Consider the following 19,101-nt stretch of genomic DNA (forward strand, 5'->3'; position numbering starts at 1 on the left):
TCTCGATCTCATCCGCACCCGCCCCTCACTTGCCCAGCCCGCCCGCTGGCCGGGCCGCCGCCTATAAAGGACCGGAGCGGAGGCGGGCGCCCGCGATTCCTCTCCTCTCTCTCTTCCCCTCTCCCCCCTTCGCCGTCTTCCTCGGTGACTCCTCTTCCCGCCGCATTTCTCCTCCACTCGTGGAGGTGTAGTAGCTAGGATACTGTACTGCTGCGTGCCGTCGCCGCGGGCCTGCGTGGTGATGGAGGGGAACGCGGGCTCACTCTACGGCCGCCTCAACAGGTCCAGCACGCGGGGGTTCCTCGCCTACGTCGCCGCGGGGGGCACCTGCGCGGCCGTCCTCGCCTGCTTCGTCCTCTCCGCCGCGGACCCGCGCGCCGCCGAGCGCAACGATGGCCTGCTACGCCTGAGCTCCCGCTCCGCGCGCGTCTGGCCCGTAAGCCGTTCTCACTTTTGCCTCTCGTCTCCTCCCCTTCCCTGCCAGCCGGTTTCGCTGCGCCGAGTGCTGACCCCGCGGCGGGTCGCTGCGGTCGGTTTTCTCAATTTCTCCAGGACCTCGCGTTCAACTGGCGGGTGGTGGTGGCCACCGTCGTCGGGTTCCTCGGCTCCGCGTTCGGCACCGTCGGCGGAGTCGGAGGCGGCGGGATCTTCGTGCCCATGCTCAACCTCGTCGTCGGCTTCGACACCAAGTCCGCCGCCGCGCTCTCCAAATGTAAGCTGTCTCCCGCACTCACACACAAGTCGCCGAACTCAACTGCCGATGCATGCATCTGGGGATTTGCTCCTCGCTGACGCGCGTGCTCGCTTGGTTCGGTTTGGGCTCAGGCATGATCATGGGGGCCTCGGCGTCATCCGTGTGGTACAATCTCCAGGTGTCGCACCCGACCAAGGAGGCGCCCGTGATCGACTATAAGCTGGCGCTGCTCTTCCAGCCCATGCTCATGCTCGGCATCACCATCGGAGTCGAGCTCAGCGTCATCTTCCCCTACTGGCTCATTACCGTCCTCATCATAATCCTCTTCGTAGGTAATGAGCGCTTGCCTCTACATGCCGCCAAATTTAAGCAAGCCGCATGTGCTCTTTTGCTCGCTCCTACTACTTTCTGTGTCTGATGAGATGGAGGCGTGTTTCGTGTGATCAATTTGTTGCAGGCACTTCATCAAGATCGTTCTACAAGGGAATTCTCATGTGGAGGGAGGAGACCAGGATTCTGGTTGGTTTCTGTCACATTTATGATGCTTGCTGTCGAATCACTGTGTACTGATAGTCTCTCTTTTTTGTTAACCCCTGTTGTGAATGATTGCAGATGGAGACGCGCGAGAGAGAAGAGCAATCAAAGGCTGCTTGTGCCGCAAATGATGGTGAGAAATGTACCGCTTGCATGATAGTTTGGCAGATTTTTCTGATACCGATGAGCATCAGTTATTTTATCTTTGAGCTAGTATTCATTTTATGATATATTTAACATGTGGTCTGATTTGAACGTGTGCAGTGGTCATTGACCCAAGCTATGAGGAGCCCCTCTTGACTAAGCCTCAGCCCAAGGTGAAGTCTGCATTGGTAAGCCACAACTACTGCAATCACCTATCATTTGCATTCGTGACTTCCTAAGCAACTGTGGAGCTTATGACATAATCATATAGTATGAATGAGCTTTCAGAACCACCTTTCAAACCATGCCTTGATTGGTTGACAAATATTATTCAGATCCAGTCAATGATCCTTGGCTATATACTAACTTGCTTAGGGTATTCATGGGCATATACTAACATGGTTAGGGCCTAGGGGGATGTTGATAGATGCTCTGAACACGCAAGACAGCAAGAAGAGACAAAAGACAGTTTGTCACCATGTGATCTGATCGCTGATTTGTCATTTGTTATTTCAGGAGACTTTTCTGTTCAATTTGAGGTGGAAGAATATCCTGGTTCTAATGTCTGTCTGGTCATGTTTCTTGGTGCTGCAAGTTCTCAAGGTATCCCTTCTACACTCAGAATATTTTTTATCTTTCCCATTTAATAATAGTCAAATCTTCATAACAGTGATTGTACCTTAAAAAGATAACAGGCCTTCTCCCATTAGTAAAATCACTTTCTGATAATATACCAACTATCCAGAGCTGCGGTAGCTTTGACTCCTTTCTTCGTCTCCTTTACATGGAAATGTTTATTAACTGCAGTAACCTTTTCTTTCCTTGCAGAATAATTCGAAATCATGCAGCACTTTCTACTGGGTAATCAACATTCTACAGGTGATGATTGTTTTACTTTGTGCCACTGTTTTTGTCTAAACTAACGTTATATCTGCCTGACTGTCTTTTAATTGGTTTTAAAACCTATATTGTTGTGTTGCAGTTTGAGCAATCATTTTTTTCTGTGGATTTAGTATGTCTTTTCAGAACATAAGCCACGTGCCCACGTTAGGCCTAGATTGGCACATACATAAGCCACTTTTTGAGCAGCTCGCAAATCTCCACCAAACATCAACCTTTGCTTTGTTGCACATGGAAAGCTGGCTGTTAATTCTGTTACACACACAAATCAGAACACACGAAACACTTCTGGTTCCTAACTATTAAGGTTGTGCTAAATAATTTAGGTTCCAGTTGCGGTGAGTATGTTCCTGTGGGAGGCCGTGCAGCTATGCAGGGAGAGCCGTGCTCGCCGTATCAATGGGAACTTGGAGTGTGTGTGTGAGGCCTCTATCGAGTGGTCACCTGCACAACTGATCTTCTGCGCCCTCTGTGGTCTCCTCGGCGGGACTGTTGGTGGTCTTCTTGGATCTGGTGGTGGGTTCATCCTTGGCCCACTTCTTCTTGAGCTCGGGTGCATACCTCAGGTATTTAAACTACCTCAGTTTCATGCCAAATTTCATTTCATGTAGTTCATTTTCAAATATTATCGAGCTGAATTGTGATTTGTGTGTTGGCATACATCCATACAGCATATTTGAAATGATATGTTATCACGAGTGCACCAAGGAGCTAACCTTTTGTCAATTGAAACAGAACTTGTAGCTTTAATCGCCAACAGTACAGTTAAGGTAACAAAGCGTGCAATAGAGATAGAAGTTCATTCTGTAGTGGTACAGTACAGCTTTAATCACGATTGCAATGCATTGGAGCCTAAAGGCAACGGCCAGGGCAGTGCACAAGACATAGGGAGAAAGACAAGAATGGGTCTTGTCCTTTCCAGCTGTATGTATAAGCATCTCATATAAGAGATCAATCTGTATACAACTTTGCCACTGCATGCATCTTCTCCACTCATGCCATATCTTAAATGACTTGTGGTTGGACCAAATAGACACTTGCAATAGAGTATATAGATTGAAATATTCAATCTTGACTCTTCATCATCTTCAGGTTTGTTAATTTGTAAACGTCTTATAAGCTTAGAATCAGTCTTGTAGCATCTAAAGTAAATCGGTGTTTTGGCGTGTGAAAAAGATTGCATCTCACAAATTGTATAGGATTTCAACTTTTTCCTGTTGTTACTTCCACTTTTCATGTGTCAGTGTCTAAAATGTTCTAGTTTTCCCCTGAGTTCTTTATCGCAATTGTAACTTTTTATTGTATAAGAAGCATCCTGTTATGATAAACTAAGCTGAATGTAGATGGTAGACTGTCGCATATATAGCATTAGTTATACCATTTATCAATAATTATTGGCAGCCTACTCACATGATCATTATCTATTGGCAACCTACTCACATGATCATTATCTCATCAGTTAGGTTATATTAAATGGTGTACTCAAATATGAGATGTTGATGTGACATGCATTAGTTGCACCCTACTGATATAGGAATATAGTTTAGATTATTGAATCTATCATAGGTTCATACCATAAAGGAGTGCAAACCTAATCATATTGACATATTGCCATAGGTGAATATTACAATGGGACAATTGACTTACTTACAATGTCATTGTTGCCTTTGATATTTTTGTTATGAAAATCCATTTGGTTATTTATCCATATCACCATATCAACTTGGATCTAATCAGGAAAGCCCTCCAATTTCAGTTGGAAATCAAAATGTCCTTACATATAATGATAAAATAACTTAACTCATTCGCATGGTCCACAACATAAATCGCACCCTATAATTGTACCGAGGAGATAGGGATATCAATATATTATTATAAAGGAAGCGGGTTTGCCTGGACAGGTGGCGGGTACTTGTACGAACCCTGTGTACTTTATTGGTTAGTGGCCTATATACACGCTACACCTTGATGGATTAAAGGTGTGAATTTGAATGCCTTTATTTGTGTGGGTATCTATTTTCCTCAGCACAGATCCATCCAGCTTCTTTCGTTATAGTAGTGTTTGGATGTTAAATGCAACGTACATATCATTTGGGCAAAACTGAATAGTCAATTTACAGTATAGGTTAGCAGTACACCTATCTCTTAGAGGTTTCAAATGCTTCTTGTGTCCTTAATGTTACTTTACCATTGGGCTTACCTTTCTTGTAATTAGTATCATAAGCAAACTGAGCATTTACCGTGAGAGAGCCAGAGTAGTCAAGTTGTGAAGACCCAGTTGATTGATCAATGGTAATCTATTGTAGTCCGCTGTTCACACTTTGTAAGGCTTATTTGCCCTGACTTGCATTTTGCAATTTAAGGGAGGCATTGTGTCACCTCTTTAGGCGATCTTCACTTTCATACATTTCTTTCCTTGGTAAATGATACATATTGCATTGCCATACAGGTTGCAAGTGCAACAGCAACATTCGTGATGATGTTCTCCTCCTCCCTCTCTGTGATGGAGTTCTACTTCCTGCACAGATTCCCCATCCCTTTTGGTAAGTCCATGGCTCCCAAGTCTGTATAAAATTTTCTAGACATTTTTCAGTGTATGATTGTTCCATGGTAAGAATGTGTGTTCTCTATATGCAGCTGGCTATCTCATATTCGTTTCCGTACTGGCTGGATTCTGGGGCCAGTGCCTGGTTCGAAAGATTGTGCATGTGCTCAAGAGAGCATCGCTGATTGTCTTCATCCTCTCCTCTGTCATCTTCGCCAGCGCTCTTACAATGGGTAAGTGCCATTTGTCAAGCTCATTGAATTGTTGCCTTTATAACCGAATGAATTGCTAACCTCATAGCAGCCGTATTGAAGTTGAGCCAAAGGAAATTAGTGTTAGTAACATGTAGATGTTTTTCTGAAAAACAATCGGGCCCGGGAAGGACGCACCTCTGGTGTACCAGTTATCGTGCCTACGGTAAACGCTGGGTAGCCAAGTGTGGAGAGGATAACTGCTGAAAGCATATAAGTAGTAAGCCCACCCCAAGATGAGTGCTCTCTCCTCCGACTTCCCTAGAGCCTCCGGTAGCACAGCCGAGACAGCGACGGGTTCTCCACCCATACGGGGATGGAGCGACAGAAGTATGGAAATAGGATAAGGTAGCGGCAAGACGAGCCGTTTAAATAGGTGTCAAGTGGAAGTGCAGTGATGTATGCAGCTGAGGCATCCTAACGAACGAACGATTTGAACCTTGTTCCTACACGACCTGATCAAATTGATCAGGCACTTGCCATCTATCTTCATTGTTCAACTCTCTGATGAAAAGATGAAAAAACCAAAAAAAAAAGCTCTGCCCTCCCTCTCTATTTATCCAAGAGATGGAAGGGCAGAGTCCTTTGGCGTCCCTCAAAATAGTGTTACTTCAAATCTTTTCTGTCATTAACATGCATCCATAGTTTCAGTAGTCTCGTACTACTGTGTCTGCAAGCGTAGCTCTGCTTGTTAAGTTCTACCTGTGTGGGTTTGCAAACTAAAATTTTAGTCCTATTAAAATATTTCCTAAGGCCTCTTGTTTTGTTGAATTTCAGGCGTTGTTGGGATCCAGAAGAGCATTTCCATGATCAACAACCACGAATACATGGGGTTCCTCAACTTCTGCGAGTAACTCTACACAGCATCACTGCATCAGGCCATCGATACATTGGGGAGAACCCAGGCCAATACCTAATTGACCTCATCTCCCCCCAAATTAGAACAATAAAGTCGTCAAGTGTGAGCACAGGTTAGCTCCTCGCTGACCCGCGCGCATCTTGTCCGACAGAGTCAGTCGTAGTGATTTCAGCCCGTGTTAGCTCCTGGCTAACCCGGCAGACCCGCATGCTCTGGTCTTGTTGGAGCAGTGGGCAAAGGTTTTGTCATGTCACGCATGTGTTAGCTCCTGGCTAACCTGCGAATACGTGTGTCGGTTTTGGTTCTGTCAAGTCTGCGTTAGCTCCTGGCTAACCAGCAGGTATTTGTCGTCCATTCTTGCGCTAGCTCTTGGCTAGCCTGCAGAAGTGCAAATATTTTGTCGCATGGAATGTAAATATCAGCCAATTGGCATCCTGTCAGCGCAGCTGAGTGCGCCTCCAGCCGTGCTGAACTGTTGTGTATGGTATTCTTGAATTCAATCGTCTTCAGTTCTGCAGCACTGGATGATCTTGCTTGTTGGACCTTGGCATGACCAAAGTGTTGTAGATCACAGTGGCCGTTAACCCGTCGTCCTGCCGCTACAACCCATTGCAGCTCAGTCAGTAGCGCTGAGCGCATTTCCAAGCTAGCTATCAACGTTCGCTCCGATATGCATATTCATGTCGGACTGCTGGACGTTGTATTCAGGTGCCTCAGACCGTCCAGGCCTCCAGGAGAATTCTAGATAATCCTGAGCTCCGGATGTGAACACCATGCTCAGGCATTTCGTTTCTGTATCCCAGTCGAGGCAGCATATGGTCACGGGCTCCCGGCGCAATGGCATTGACTGCGGCGAAATCAAGAGGACACTCTCCAATGTTCAGTAGCCCTGGCCTTAAACAACCTCACATGGATGCTTAATTTACAATAGGAACACAGGACCGCACAGTCCAGGCTTTGTTGTCTGAAGCACCTAATGCTGCCATGGCCCATGGTAGTTGGTAACTCATCAGAAGACTACAACTTTGCAAGCATCACAATTCACATCTACACACATTCAGACACAAAGGTGGCTGAGATGTACACATCTCATCGATAGTTGCCTAGTTGGCATATGATTCCAGCACCCTGCAGAGCGCAAACATTTGGTTCTATGAAAGGAACATTGTCAGCATCAGCCCATCGCAGTTCTGTCAGTAGCGCCGAGCGCATTTCCAAGCAGTTCCGGAATGCGATACTTGTGTTTGCACTTGCATTTTCAGTTGCCTGCACCGCTGGATGATTGTCCTATTTGGACCTAGAATTTGCAGGACCGCTGCCATGAACCGAAGCGTAGACCGACATGAACCTTGGTCTAATGCCAACGCAGCCAGTTTTATATCGTTTCGTTTCTGTATTACAGTCAGAGGCAGCGTATGGTGTTGACTGCGGCGAAACCAGCACGGCAGTTTCCAATGTTCGGAAGCCCTGGACTTGAATGATCCCACATGTAGCATGAATTAATTTACAAAAGGGAGACAGGGCCACACCCACACGGTACAGGCCCCAGGGTCGTAGTAGCATACTAGGAGCAGTCCTCACATTAACGTCACATGACATAGCTGTGGCCTGTAGGTGGTGCCGGTAGTGCTACAATTTACATGGCACATGGGTTGGTGGAGATACCAAAGTTACATCGTCTGGCATACCAAAGTTTCCAACATCGAGTTTTTTTTTAAATAAAATAAAATAAAAACACCGAGACTATTCATATGCCATTCCGCCAATGGGAAACATGAAAAGTTGGGGAAAAGAAACACATTGATGCCAACAATTTCAAGGGAGAAACAAGGATTGCACTTGCAGCATCATATTTGGCCGGGTACTCAAGCTCTTGGAGGTTGGATCAGGCACAATCTCTGAAGGCTGAAGCACAGAATCATGACCTGTAGTCTTGAGTCCAGGGAACCGCAAAGCATCTACAAATGAAGGTTAGGCTGCAAAAGAGAGCATTTAAATGGCTACAACTATGCAAGCATCACAGTTCACAACAACACGTATTCAGGCATAAAGGTGGGCGAGATGGACATTTCATTGATAGCCTAGTTGGCGCATGATTCCAGCAGCAAAGTTTCTGAGCTGCCGAATCGCTATATTTCTTTGTGGGTACAGGCTTCTTGTTCATCACTTGCCCCAGACCATTACGATGTACTACTACTACTAGGCAATACAAGGCAGGTATCTATCCAACACTTTTACAAAAAGAGGGGCAACAGAGATAGCCTGCTTGCATTGCATCTCCGAGTCTAGGAGATGAAGAAACCAAGCCCTACAAACTTACAGGTTACACCAGAGCCTAATAAGAGAGATCTCATCTTCTTATCATTCAGGGACAACTTCTTCTTCACTCATGGCTCTGTTCATTATTTTCGTGGAGACATCCACGTCTTCTTTGTGAGCATCTTCACCATCAGCCTTGTTGTCCACCGGGGTGGAGGATGAATCAGTGTTATTATCATCATTTCCAGCTCCAGATGTGGACTTTTGCCCATCTGTTACCTGAGCCAAGGTGCCATTTGGTGGAGAATGCAACTCAACAGATGATGTCTGGCCAGTCAAAGGCTGTACTTGGCCCTGCAGCGCCACCGTTGAATTCACTTGCTGCTCTGGCTGACCATTCAAAGTTGAATTAGTTTGCTCATGGTCGCTGGTCAAATTTGCTGGAGTGGGATGGGTCTTGCTTTCTGGGTTCAAGCTAGGAATGTCAGCATTCTGATGGGAAGACGTATTAGTTGGAGTAGCCACATGTTCCCCGGTAGCATTTGATCCATTTACACCAGGGCCTCGAAATAAAATCCCGTTGGACAAATTTGTGGTGCCTTCAAATATCCTATCCATGGTGTTCAATTGTTCCTCTGGAAGAGGTTTTTTCACCTTGGCATCATGATCCACAGAGCTAGCCACATCATCGCCTCTGAAACTCTTCTCCCTAGCCCTGCGCACTTCCTCCTCCTTGCTTCCGGCCTTGTGGTTTTCATGAGGCACTGCAGTTGAGGCATCATCCACGAACAAGACCTTCTCTTGGGCATGATGGGACAGCTCATCTTGCTCAGATGATGGGGGATCATGAGTGACAGCACTAGAAACATTATCACCATGGAAGCTCTTCTCTTGATCCTCCTGAGACCGCTCCTTGCGCTCTTCATCCTCAAACACACCCACATCATCTCCATCCTTGTCAGCAGAATGTTCACCAGGCTCGGGAAGATCTTCGTCCTTCTCCAGGTCTTGCTCATCGATGGGGTCCTCATCATTCTCATCATGTTTCATTTCTTGCTCCATTTCATCATTCTCTTCATCCTCCACCTTTTCATCCAATGTTGAAGAATCAGCCTCCATCTTTGGAGGTAGGTCCTTCCTGCTCAATCTGATTACCTCCCCCTGGTCCTTATCATCTTTATGTAGATCATTCCCTTCATCTTCACTATATGACGCCTTCTTCTCATAAGAATGCTTAACTTGGTAGATCAACCAAACAGAAACCAGAATCAAGAGAGTTATCTGGAGAGCCTTCTTTAGCTTCAGACCTCTGGATCTGTGATTTCTACTAGAACTCTGCCTCAACATTTTTAGGACAAAGGTAAAACAGCAACGTCTAAAATCCTTTTTTTCACTCCCAATACCAGCCCTTGAACACTTGGTGATTCCTGAAATAAGACGTTAGAAACATATAAGCATTCTTCTTGATACATTTGACCAAGGGTAACAGTAAGGGGGGAGATAAAATACTTGAAAGAACCAAATAATAACAATGAGATCATTTGCTTCAATTTACTTGTGTAAGCTATATCAGAGAAAAGCCCAAAAATATGCCATATGTGTACAATCGTACCAATCATATAAATACAAACTATGCATTTGATATCTGAACTACCTCCAAGGCTTTCAACATCTCCTACTAGGTAGCAAATACCTCTATTGAAGCTATGTGCAGTTGTAAAGTAGGGAACAAATAATAACAAATATCTAGGATAACTGAAAACCGAACAAGGGCGAAGCGTGCGGCTACATTTCTACACCCCATACAAGTGGTTTAAACTTTAAACTAAGGCCGAGGAATCCTAAGCAACGAGTTATAACCATCAGGTCCTGAATCCTGAAGAAAAGGACACATAGCCTCCAACCGCATTAGCTAAACCAGAGAAAAGGCCATACTTAAGAGTAATCATCAGGCGAGAACTCCAATCACACGACAGCCAAACATCGAAACAACCTATGCTGCGAACACGCGACAATCAAAGAAAAGAATCCATTTTTGTGGGGTAGAGCAGTCCACAAGAGTTTTTCACTCCATTACTGGGATTTAGACGAAATCCAGGCAACCAACTCCAAACTCGGACGATTGCAGCAGCACAGGCATGAAACAGCGGGTGTTTGAACTCAAAAGAAACCCAAAGGGCTTCAAGGAGCTCAAGAACACGCAAGGCAAGGCCAGCGTACGCAGAAACGATTCGAGCTTTGGGACAGAACAGGGCCGGGAGTAGCTCACCTGAGGATCCTTGAAACCGCGGCTCTTGCTCCGGGCCTGGTCTCCTCTTCCCACCCCCCCCACAGAAGATTTATACGACGAACACCACGAGGTGGGGCAGAGCAAAAGATTGGTCAAAAAATTCAAGATGCTCGCTCACCTAAATCCGCTCCCCCACTAGCGCAAGGCAGGACCGGATCTAAATACGCGCCGGCCACCGCCCCTCGGAAACGGGACGGGTTACCAGGAGCTGGAGCTCGCGAACAAATGCGACGGTGGATTCGGGGCGCGTGCACCAGGCGGATTGGCGATTGGAATGGCGGGGGGTAGGTGCCAGGCAGGGGAGGGGGGGAAGAGGGATTTATGACGCGATGTGGACGGAGACACGGAGAGGAGGCGGGCAGCTTCTCAGAGTCGCAGCCCGCAACAGAGGGGAGAAGAAGAGAGGTGTAGGAAGAGGAAATGGTGAGGTTTTTTATCTGGTTTTTCTCTGACTTTTCGGCGGTAGGAGAGGTTCTTTCTTTTCCTTTTTTCCCCCTCTGAGCTGAGGCCAGTCGACCTTCTTGTGTTTGGGGTTGGGGCTTTGGCACCGTGTGGTTGGAGGTTGGGAGCAGCGAGCCTTGGAGGGCTCGCCAGGGTCAGGCCGGTTTGCCACTCGGGCAGGCACTGACCTCACTGTGGCCGTGGATTTTGTTGCCTAGCGCTAGAGGGGAAATGACCGTCCTTTTTTTGAAAAAAAACCATTTCCATGTCTCTCTTTGGAGCCTTTGTCTTTTGCAAATTTATAGGTATTTTTGGGCCAAGTGTGAGATGGGGGTTAATCTTGGTCATAAAATTTTTGGGCCAAGTGTAGAGCAAGGTAGCGAGAGAAATTACTAAATCAGAATGCACGGCTTAACTGTGAAATAATACTACAAGGTCTCACACCTTATTATTACTACTTTTATACCAAATATAAACTCTTTTAGAATTGTCCTAAAGTCTCCTAACTTCCACATCGAGAAGGGAATACAGATTGGTGATATAAAATCAATGTTGATGAATTAACCATGAAATATACTTTTATAATATATAATTCCTATTATCTTGAGTGATATATGAATAGATCTATTGTGTTGTTGGTCAAAAGTTTATATGATTGTGTCGACGTCCTAATATACGAAGTTAGAGGAAGTAAACACCATTTGTGCCTAAATAAAATGTGAAATTCCTATGATATCCTGTTACTTAGAGAAAGATGAGTAACGGTTTCATTTGATCATAGATATAACTCTATTAGGTTTTCCACATGCATGGTCTTCAATGAGCTCTTTTCCAAATGCTTCCTTAACAAAAATACACTATCTGAGAACATAAATTATACTATATTATTAATGATTTTCCGTTTGAATATTGCGTTTGTTAATCTATCTGAAATTTTAGATAATGATGGTCAAATATAGAAAAAAAAATACGACCAATAACAACTCTTAAAATTTTTCACTTCAAGCAACTCTAAATAGACTTATGTTTGAGATGAAAGGAAGCAGAATGTGAAACTAAACAAACGCGGGGGGGAAGCTACGCACAAACTATCCACGCAAGTATACGTTTTTACCGCAAGAGGCAAAGGGAAACACCTATTTTTCCCTTGCTCACTCGAAATGGGAGTTTTTATCGTGCTTAGCAGCTAAGCAAGTGTCACGGAAAGGCCTGTGGCCTCACTGATACGCGACAACTTTGAGAGCCAGAGCCTTTGTGCCCATGAGCTAGCTCTTTTCGGCGCCGGTCCTAGAAACGGAAAAGGGGATCGGAGGAGCAGTCCCCGTGTCCCCAAGCCCAAGGTGGGTCTGGGTCGTGCGGCGCACGGGCTCAACGTCGGGTGCAACCCCCATTGACCCTCCTCGCAGCCTCTGCCGGCCGGCCGGCCTGCCGCCAACACATGCTCTCGCGTCGGGTCCGATGGCGTTGCACTCGCAGCGAGGTGGTGCCGGTACACGCTCACATACGGGGGTAGGACGGTAGGCCTCACCTGATCGACTGCTGTGCCTCCGTCCTAAAAAGTAAAAAACCGTGAGGTGCTGCTAATTTCAGAGCTGCGATCAGTAGGACATGCCTGCCATCAAGAAGGACGTATATCGTGAGAAAAAAAAAGATGAAACTCTTTTTTATTATTTTTTGAAGGAAAAACACACACACGAAAGAAGATACGATGACCTCATACGTTTATGGCCTGGCTCTAGCTGCTTTTACACCCTTTGCAGTACGACCCACAGAATGATCGACGACGGGGAGGCAAGTGGAGCAGCGATGCGGTGGCAGTTGCTGGTCAACCGCGTGACGTGGCCTGGTTGACCTGAGCACACACGGTTCGGGCTCGTTTCTTTTCCTTTTCTTTGGTTGATCCATTTTCCATCGCATGGCGGCTGGTGGTAAACTGGACTGATGACCGACCTTTTTTTTAGAAAAAAAAATTGACGACCGTACACGGCCTGGGCAGGCGGCCACGTGTGTGGCACGGGTGGGGTGGTCAGACTTTTGCTCTGCTATGTGGTAGGAGGGAATTCGAATTACCGGAGGATATAGGATTGGATTGGATTGGATGGGTGCCCACGCGAAAACCGCGTCACGGCCATATCCTGGATAGGTTACATGGCTCCGCGTGGTGACGAACGGTGACGCGCCCGCATCTCTGAGAGCGACCGTGGCCATTGATCAAACTTAGCTGCCGGAATGGAGAAGGTAGGGTTCCAGATAAAGACGACACGACGAGCTCAATCAAACTGAACATGGTCAACTCCCAAGCTGGGATTAGAGTTAGAGCCCGTTTGGATGGGCTTCAGCCGGCTCCAGCTATACTGCAGAGTACTATTTTATTTACATACGGTTCACTGAAATATATTTTCTCTTCCCTCTTATAAAACCACATGCAGCCGGTAGAACCACTAATTGTGGTTACTCCGGCTCCGGCGCCAGCTGAAACCAGCCAAACGGACTCTTAGGAAGGAAATGGAGAGTGCTTCTGTTTGGTCGCTGTCCGGAGAGTCCAAACGTCACGTGGAAAGCTCACGGCACTTGCTTGTTGACTGGGCCGGCTCTTTTATCTCTTTGAGATGTTGAGACAAGGCTGCTGGGCCCAGAAAGGACTTCAGGCTTGGCCAAGCCCGCGGAGCTTCTTCTGCTTCCGGCTGGCCGGCCCATCTAGTGTCCTCGTTCCGGCCCATGGTCTAGAAAGTTGTTTGGCCCCGGCGCCTTCGTCTCCAGGGCAAAAAAGAAAATAAAAAAGAAAAAGCGCCACTTGTCGCCGCCATCCTCTCCGGGAAAAAAAAAACGAGCCCCCTGTGGCCAACGCCTTACGCGGCCGCATGCAAGCTCCACGACGCAGGCGATTGGGCATTTTGGGCGAACGGTTGTCTCGGCAAGGAAACCGCGCCCACGCCCGCCAGCTCTCGCGCCTCTCCTCCGCAGTCGCCGCACACCTCGGCCGGGGCCAGCGCCGGCGACTCACCGGGCCGGCCGTCGCCTCGCCACCTCCCGCCGCGCGACCAGCGATTCCCGAGGTACCCACTCGCCCGATCCTACCCCGCCGCCCCGCAACGCCGCGGTCGGTACCGTCACGCTAGCCCCGGTGTTCATCGTGTGCGAAATCGCAATGCCGCAGCGGGAGCGGGCAGGCCGGGTCGCGCCATGGCATTGTCTCCAGCAATGTGTAGGGGGGTGTGCAGAGAAACGGCTGGCGTTTGCGGTGGAGGCTGGGCATTCGTTGTTGTCCGCCAATCGATATTTCGCCGCCCGGCCGATCTGGCTAGGTTCCTCCCGTCCAGTTTGAGAATTTGTTCCTCATTTTGTTTGTTCACGTATCAAAACATGGATTTGGTTGATTTTCTGCGCATTTCAGCTGTTAATTACCGATCCAAATCAGACACGAGGGAAATGATTAAGATTTTTTTTTCTTTATTTTTAGTTCAGCTGCCACATTTTCTAAGAATTTGGCAGCTGATTTTTCCCCTTCAAAAAAATGAAAATTGGTAAGCCTTCAGATCAGGGCTGATCGAGGGATTGCAATTTCTGTGTTGCCTTGGAGGAGGAGCGCTTTCGCTACATGCAACCAATTGACCATTAAGACGCCTAGTCTAATCGTTAGCACAGTCAAATCAAATGATCTTCTGTTGAACGATAGTAAAATGTCTAATTCAGTCTCTAGCATCAGAAGTTTTTTTAATTTGTTTCTCGGGGAAGTGTCGATGGCATTGCATGATAGAACTGTTCATAACAGCATGCCTGGAGGATCTGATCTTCTGAATTTGCAGTTCTTTCATGGGTAGATGGTCAGGATTCCAAACTGGTAGAGGCGGGGGATGGAATTTTCTGCCCTTTTGACTTCGGCGGGGATAAATATCGCTGTCTGCATCCTGTTCTTGTCCCTCTATTCTGTGCTGAGGAAGCAGCCTCACAACTTCAGCGTATACTTTGGGAGGCGTCTTGCTGAAGAAAAGTTCCAGAAGCAGGACGATTACTTCTCATTTGAAAGGTTACTGCCTACTGCTGGTTGGATTGTAAAGGCATACTGGTGTACCGAAGAAGAGATTCGTCAAGTTGCTGGTCTGGACTCTGTTGTGTTCCTCCGCCTCTTCATTTTCAGGTTTTCCTCTTCAGTATTAATATACTGAGCACTGCTACACGCATAACCATTTGAGTGCTACTCTTATGGTTTAAATCACTCGAATGGAAATTCATAAATGCATTAAACGATTTCAATACATGGATATCTCTTGTCATCTTGATCCTTGTTTCTATCGGTGACTTACAACAGTATGTTACTTGTTATGCAGCATTCGGATCTTCTCAATTACTTCTCTTGTTTGTGTATTCGGAGTGCTCCCTGTTAATTATCATGGGAAAGAGATCACTCACGATCATATTCCGACAGAGCCGCTGAATGTTTTTACTATAGCCAATATCATAGAAGAATCTCAAAAGTAAGCTCAGCATCTTCATTCCATTTACTGTATAGTGCACTTTTGGTATATTGTCTTTAAGATGGTAACATAAGGTTAAATAAATATGAAATATTACTTAACTGCATCAAATATAAGGGATGAAAAGACTTGACAAGTTACCCGATCTTTGCAAGAAGAGAAGAAAAAGAAAAATCAACCACGGTCCCTGGCCTTGGCTGAAGAATGAACAATATTTGACCCTCATATTTTATTTTTTCTTCTTTGGGCCCCACCATACTATCTATTTTCCATTCCACCAGTATGTTGTGTTTTCATGGTTTCTTAGTTTCCTTTTTCATGGTGTAAAACTTTGTGTTATTTTCAAGCTATTGGGAGTATTATATTATATGTTGTATTGCTGAAGTAAAACTTTAACAACTCTAGTAAATTGGATGAGCAACTAAATTTCAAGTTGCAATTATCGTACATAGAATTCATTAATACATTCATCATAGTAAACTAATGATATTTCTATTGCTTATTGTTGTGAGATATTATACATTTCATCCAATTCTGCCATACGATCATTTTGATGAGAGTTCTGGTTCTTTGTGCAGGCTTTGGGTGCATTGCATTGCTTTATATATCATCACAATTTCGGCTTGTATTCTTCTTTTCAATGTATGACCTATGCTCTTGTCCTAATGGTTTTACCTTAATGTTCCTCTGAGTTACAAACATTAGTGCAGCCGACTTTAAGTCATCATGTTACAGGAGTATAAGTATATTTCGAGGAAGAGATTAGCACATATTACTGGATCATCACCAAATCCTGGCCATTTCACTGTGCTTGTCCGTTCAATTCCAAAGTCAGACAATGAACTGCTCGACGATACAATCAGAAATTTCTTTGTTAACTATCATGGATCAAGTTACTTGTCACATCAAATGATCCTTCGGAAAGGACATTTTCAGAGATTTGTGGTAAGAATTCATTTCAGTCGCAAAGATTAATATTATTGGAAATCATTTTTTCTAACAAAATATACTGTGTAAAAGATAAGGAGAGAACGGGAAGCCTTTATGATATTCGTTTCTTCAGAAAATTAAATATATGACATTTAGGACAAGGTAAAAATGGCGGGAGTACTTCAGATTTAGTTAACTGCGTAACTTCTATTCTTTCGTTAAATTTTTAGCCTCCTGTAGGATGCCAACGAACCATGTTAAACTTGTAGTTCGTATTCACGTTATATATCTTTGCTTAAGCAGCATAACCTATATTGGGATTATTTTACTCAGAACTGTTAGTTTCATTCTGTAGGATAGAGCAGAGAGGGCTTATAGGAAATTTGTGAGGGTAAGACTTTCTGTATCTGAGCGGAATGGAAAATCCAGCATGTCCAGATGTGGTGTTTGTGGAGTAAGAGCTTCTTCATTTCAAATTTACCGCAATAAGTTCATTGAGGCCAAGAAGGCAGACCTCACGAATCCGGAAGTAGTGGATGCTCAAAAGGTTTTCTTCTATCTTGTAATCCAATATAATAAAATTGCATCTTTCCACCAGCAATGTCACATGATCTTGTCATTGTCTCAGCATGTCATATAGGAAATCATCACAATTATGATTTCTGTGCATCAGTATGAAGTCTGTTTTGTTACTGAACAGAACTGTCCAGGTGCCTTAGTATTCTTCAAGACTCGCTATGCAGCTGTCGTCGCTTCTCGAGTACTTCAATCATCAAATCCTATGTTATGGGTAACAGATTTGGCTCCTGAGCCACGCGATGTATATTGGTCAAATCTTTGGATCCCCTACAAACAGATCTGGCTCCGGAAATTAGCGACACTTGCAGCTAGTGTTGTTTTCATGTTCGTGTTCATTATCCCTGTCGCATTTGTCCAAAGTATGATGCAACTCGAGCAGCTCAAAAAGATGTTCCCAAACTTGAGAGGTCTCCTAAACAAGTAAGTCCAGAAGCCACCGTTAGCTGCTGTTCAAATTTGAGGTTTACAGTGACTAAGATCCTGCATGATTTTCTTGCTTATAGGTCCTTCTTCGCCAGAGTTGTAACGGGATACCTTCCTAGCGTTGTCCTGTTGCTCTCCTTGTACACCGTCCCTCCACTGATGATGCTCTTCTCTTCGATAGAAGGGTCGATCTCTCGCAGCGGAAGGAAAAGGAGCGCTTGCTTAAAGATTCTGTTCTTTACCGTCTGGAATGTCTTCTTTGTAAATGTCCTGTCAGGATCCGTACTCAATCAGCTCAACGTCTTCACCAGACCAAAGGATATGCCAACTATGCTAGCTGAACTGGTGCCAAAGCAGGTGATGATGCTTGTTTACCACTAAATTGAGGGCATCTTCATTTTATACTAGAAACTCTGGTGGCATCCTCCTGGTCATGCTTGTCTAGAACTGACCCTTGATCTCTGACGGACGGGTGGTTCTTTCTGCAGGCAACCTTTTTCATCACGTACGTCCTCACCTCTGGCTGGGCAAGCCTGTGCTCGGAGATATTGCAAGTGTACAACCTGGTGTACAACTTCTTCAGCAAATGCATCTTCTGCTGCCACCAGAACACGGAATATGTCTACTCTTTCCCGTACCACACTGAAGTGCCCAAAGTCCTCCTGTTCATCCTGCTTGGCTTCACGTTTGCGATCATGGCGCCCCTCATCCTGCCCTTCTTGCTCGTGTACTTCTGCCTCGGCTACTTGGTGTATCGGAATCAGGTGAGCGCATTGCTAAATTGTTCTTATTTCTCTCTATAGGTTCGAATTCTCTTGTTTTACCATACCATTGACCTTGAATTTTGCTGCGCAGATCCTGAACGTGTACTACCCGAAGTACGAGATGGGAGGGAAGCTGTGGCCCATCATGCACAACACCATCGTGTTCTCGCTGGTCCTGATGCAGGTGATCGCGCTGGGCGTCTTCACCATCAAGCACTCCCCGGTGGCGACGGGCTTCACCATCCTGCTCCTCGTCGCCACGATCCTCTTCAACGAGTACTGTCGCCACCGCTTCTCCCGCATCTTCGAGGCCTACTCCGCCCAGGTAATTGAGCAAAGGACCCCGTCGCCGCCGTCGGGCGACCCCGGCCGTGGCTCTATCTATCTATCATCGCTCCGCCGCCATGGACGCCGTCTCTCAGAGCTCCCCTGGCCTCTTCGCTTCTGTGTCGCGCGGCAGGACGTGATCGAGCTGGACAGGGACGACGAGCAGTCGGGGCGGATGCAGGAGATCCACCAGCACCTGCAGGACGCGTACAGCCAGACGCCGCCGGGGGCGGAGGGCTCCTCCCGGAGCGGCGGGCAGGTGCCCATCGAGCTCATCCTGGAGGACCCCGCGCAGGAGGCGTCCGAGTCCAGCCAGGAGCTCTGTGACACCGTGCAGGAGGTGTCCGAGGCCCACGAGCACAGCATCGAGGAGGCGGCAGGCAAGGCGCACTGCGTGTAGCCTCATAGGTGTTAGATGGTTTGGTTGGTGACCCGGCGGCGAACGTAGACGCTACTGCCACTGGGGTCTCCGTGAGGGAGCTGGCTGTGCAGACTAGGAGTGGCTCCCGTGTTTCCCCTGCCGTATATGTGACGTAAGCACCTGACAGGTTATGTAACAGAAGACTCGAGAGCAAATATTTGCAGCTGAAATATATCCACGTACATTAACCAGAAGAAGAATCCCGTCAGCTCGCGTCGCAACGCCTTCCCCGGCACGCGCCGCGGGCACACAGGTCACTCCGGCT

At 46.4% G+C, this 19,101-nt stretch overlaps 3 protein-coding genes across 4 annotated transcripts; 2 read left to right on the forward strand and 1 right to left on the reverse strand.

Moving 5' to 3' along the window:
* LOC112874464 (sulfite exporter TauE/SafE family protein 4) lies at nucleotides 1-6,444 on the forward strand. Of its 2 annotated transcripts, none has more exons than XM_025937788.1 (12): nucleotides 1-436; nucleotides 553-712; nucleotides 826-1,026; nucleotides 1,152-1,213; nucleotides 1,307-1,370; nucleotides 1,493-1,560; nucleotides 1,889-1,975; nucleotides 2,201-2,251; nucleotides 2,599-2,838; nucleotides 4,722-4,815; nucleotides 4,910-5,050; nucleotides 5,846-6,444. In XM_025937788.1, exons 1-12 carry the CDS (start codon nucleotides 242-244, stop codon nucleotides 5,920-5,922), a joined length of 1,440 nt encoding a protein of 479 aa, XP_025793573.1. In that variant the 5' UTR covers nucleotides 1-241; the 3' UTR covers nucleotides 5,923-6,444. The 2 variants fall into 2 exon arrangements, with proteins under 2 accessions (XP_025793573.1, XP_025793574.1); XM_025937789.1 differs by having other exon boundaries at nucleotides 5-436; nucleotides 1,307-1,361.
* Nucleotides 6,445-7,995: 1,551 nt separating this feature from the next.
* Nucleotides 7,996-10,601, reverse strand: LOC112875725 (DNA ligase 1-like). Its single transcript, XM_025939678.1, has 2 exons — nucleotides 10,456-10,601; nucleotides 7,996-9,613 (listed from the first exon to the last, which is right to left on the reverse strand). The coding sequence occupies exon 2, from the start codon at nucleotides 9,531-9,533 to the stop codon at nucleotides 8,289-8,291; it is 1,245 nt and encodes a 414-aa protein (XP_025795463.1). The 5' UTR covers nucleotides 9,534-9,613; nucleotides 10,456-10,601; the 3' UTR covers nucleotides 7,996-8,288.
* Nucleotides 10,602-13,891: 3,290 nt separating this feature from the next.
* Nucleotides 13,892-19,009, forward strand: LOC112876688 (CSC1-like protein RXW8). Its single transcript, XM_025940856.1, has 11 exons — nucleotides 13,892-13,973; nucleotides 14,724-15,055; nucleotides 15,246-15,392; nucleotides 15,971-16,034; nucleotides 16,128-16,337; nucleotides 16,678-16,869; nucleotides 17,023-17,321; nucleotides 17,405-17,681; nucleotides 17,813-18,088; nucleotides 18,180-18,413; nucleotides 18,549-19,009. The coding sequence occupies exons 2-11, from the start codon at nucleotides 14,772-14,774 to the stop codon at nucleotides 18,813-18,815; spliced, it is 2,250 nt and encodes a 749-aa protein (XP_025796641.1). The 5' UTR covers nucleotides 13,892-13,973; nucleotides 14,724-14,771; the 3' UTR covers nucleotides 18,816-19,009.
* Nucleotides 19,010-19,101: the final 92 nt, after the last annotated feature.

The sequence above is a fragment of the Panicum hallii genome, chromosome 9 (genome assembly GCF_002211085.1).
Source record: "Panicum hallii strain FIL2 chromosome 9, PHallii_v3.1, whole genome shotgun sequence".
Lineage (NCBI taxonomy): Eukaryota > Viridiplantae > Streptophyta > Magnoliopsida > Poales > Poaceae > Panicum > Panicum hallii.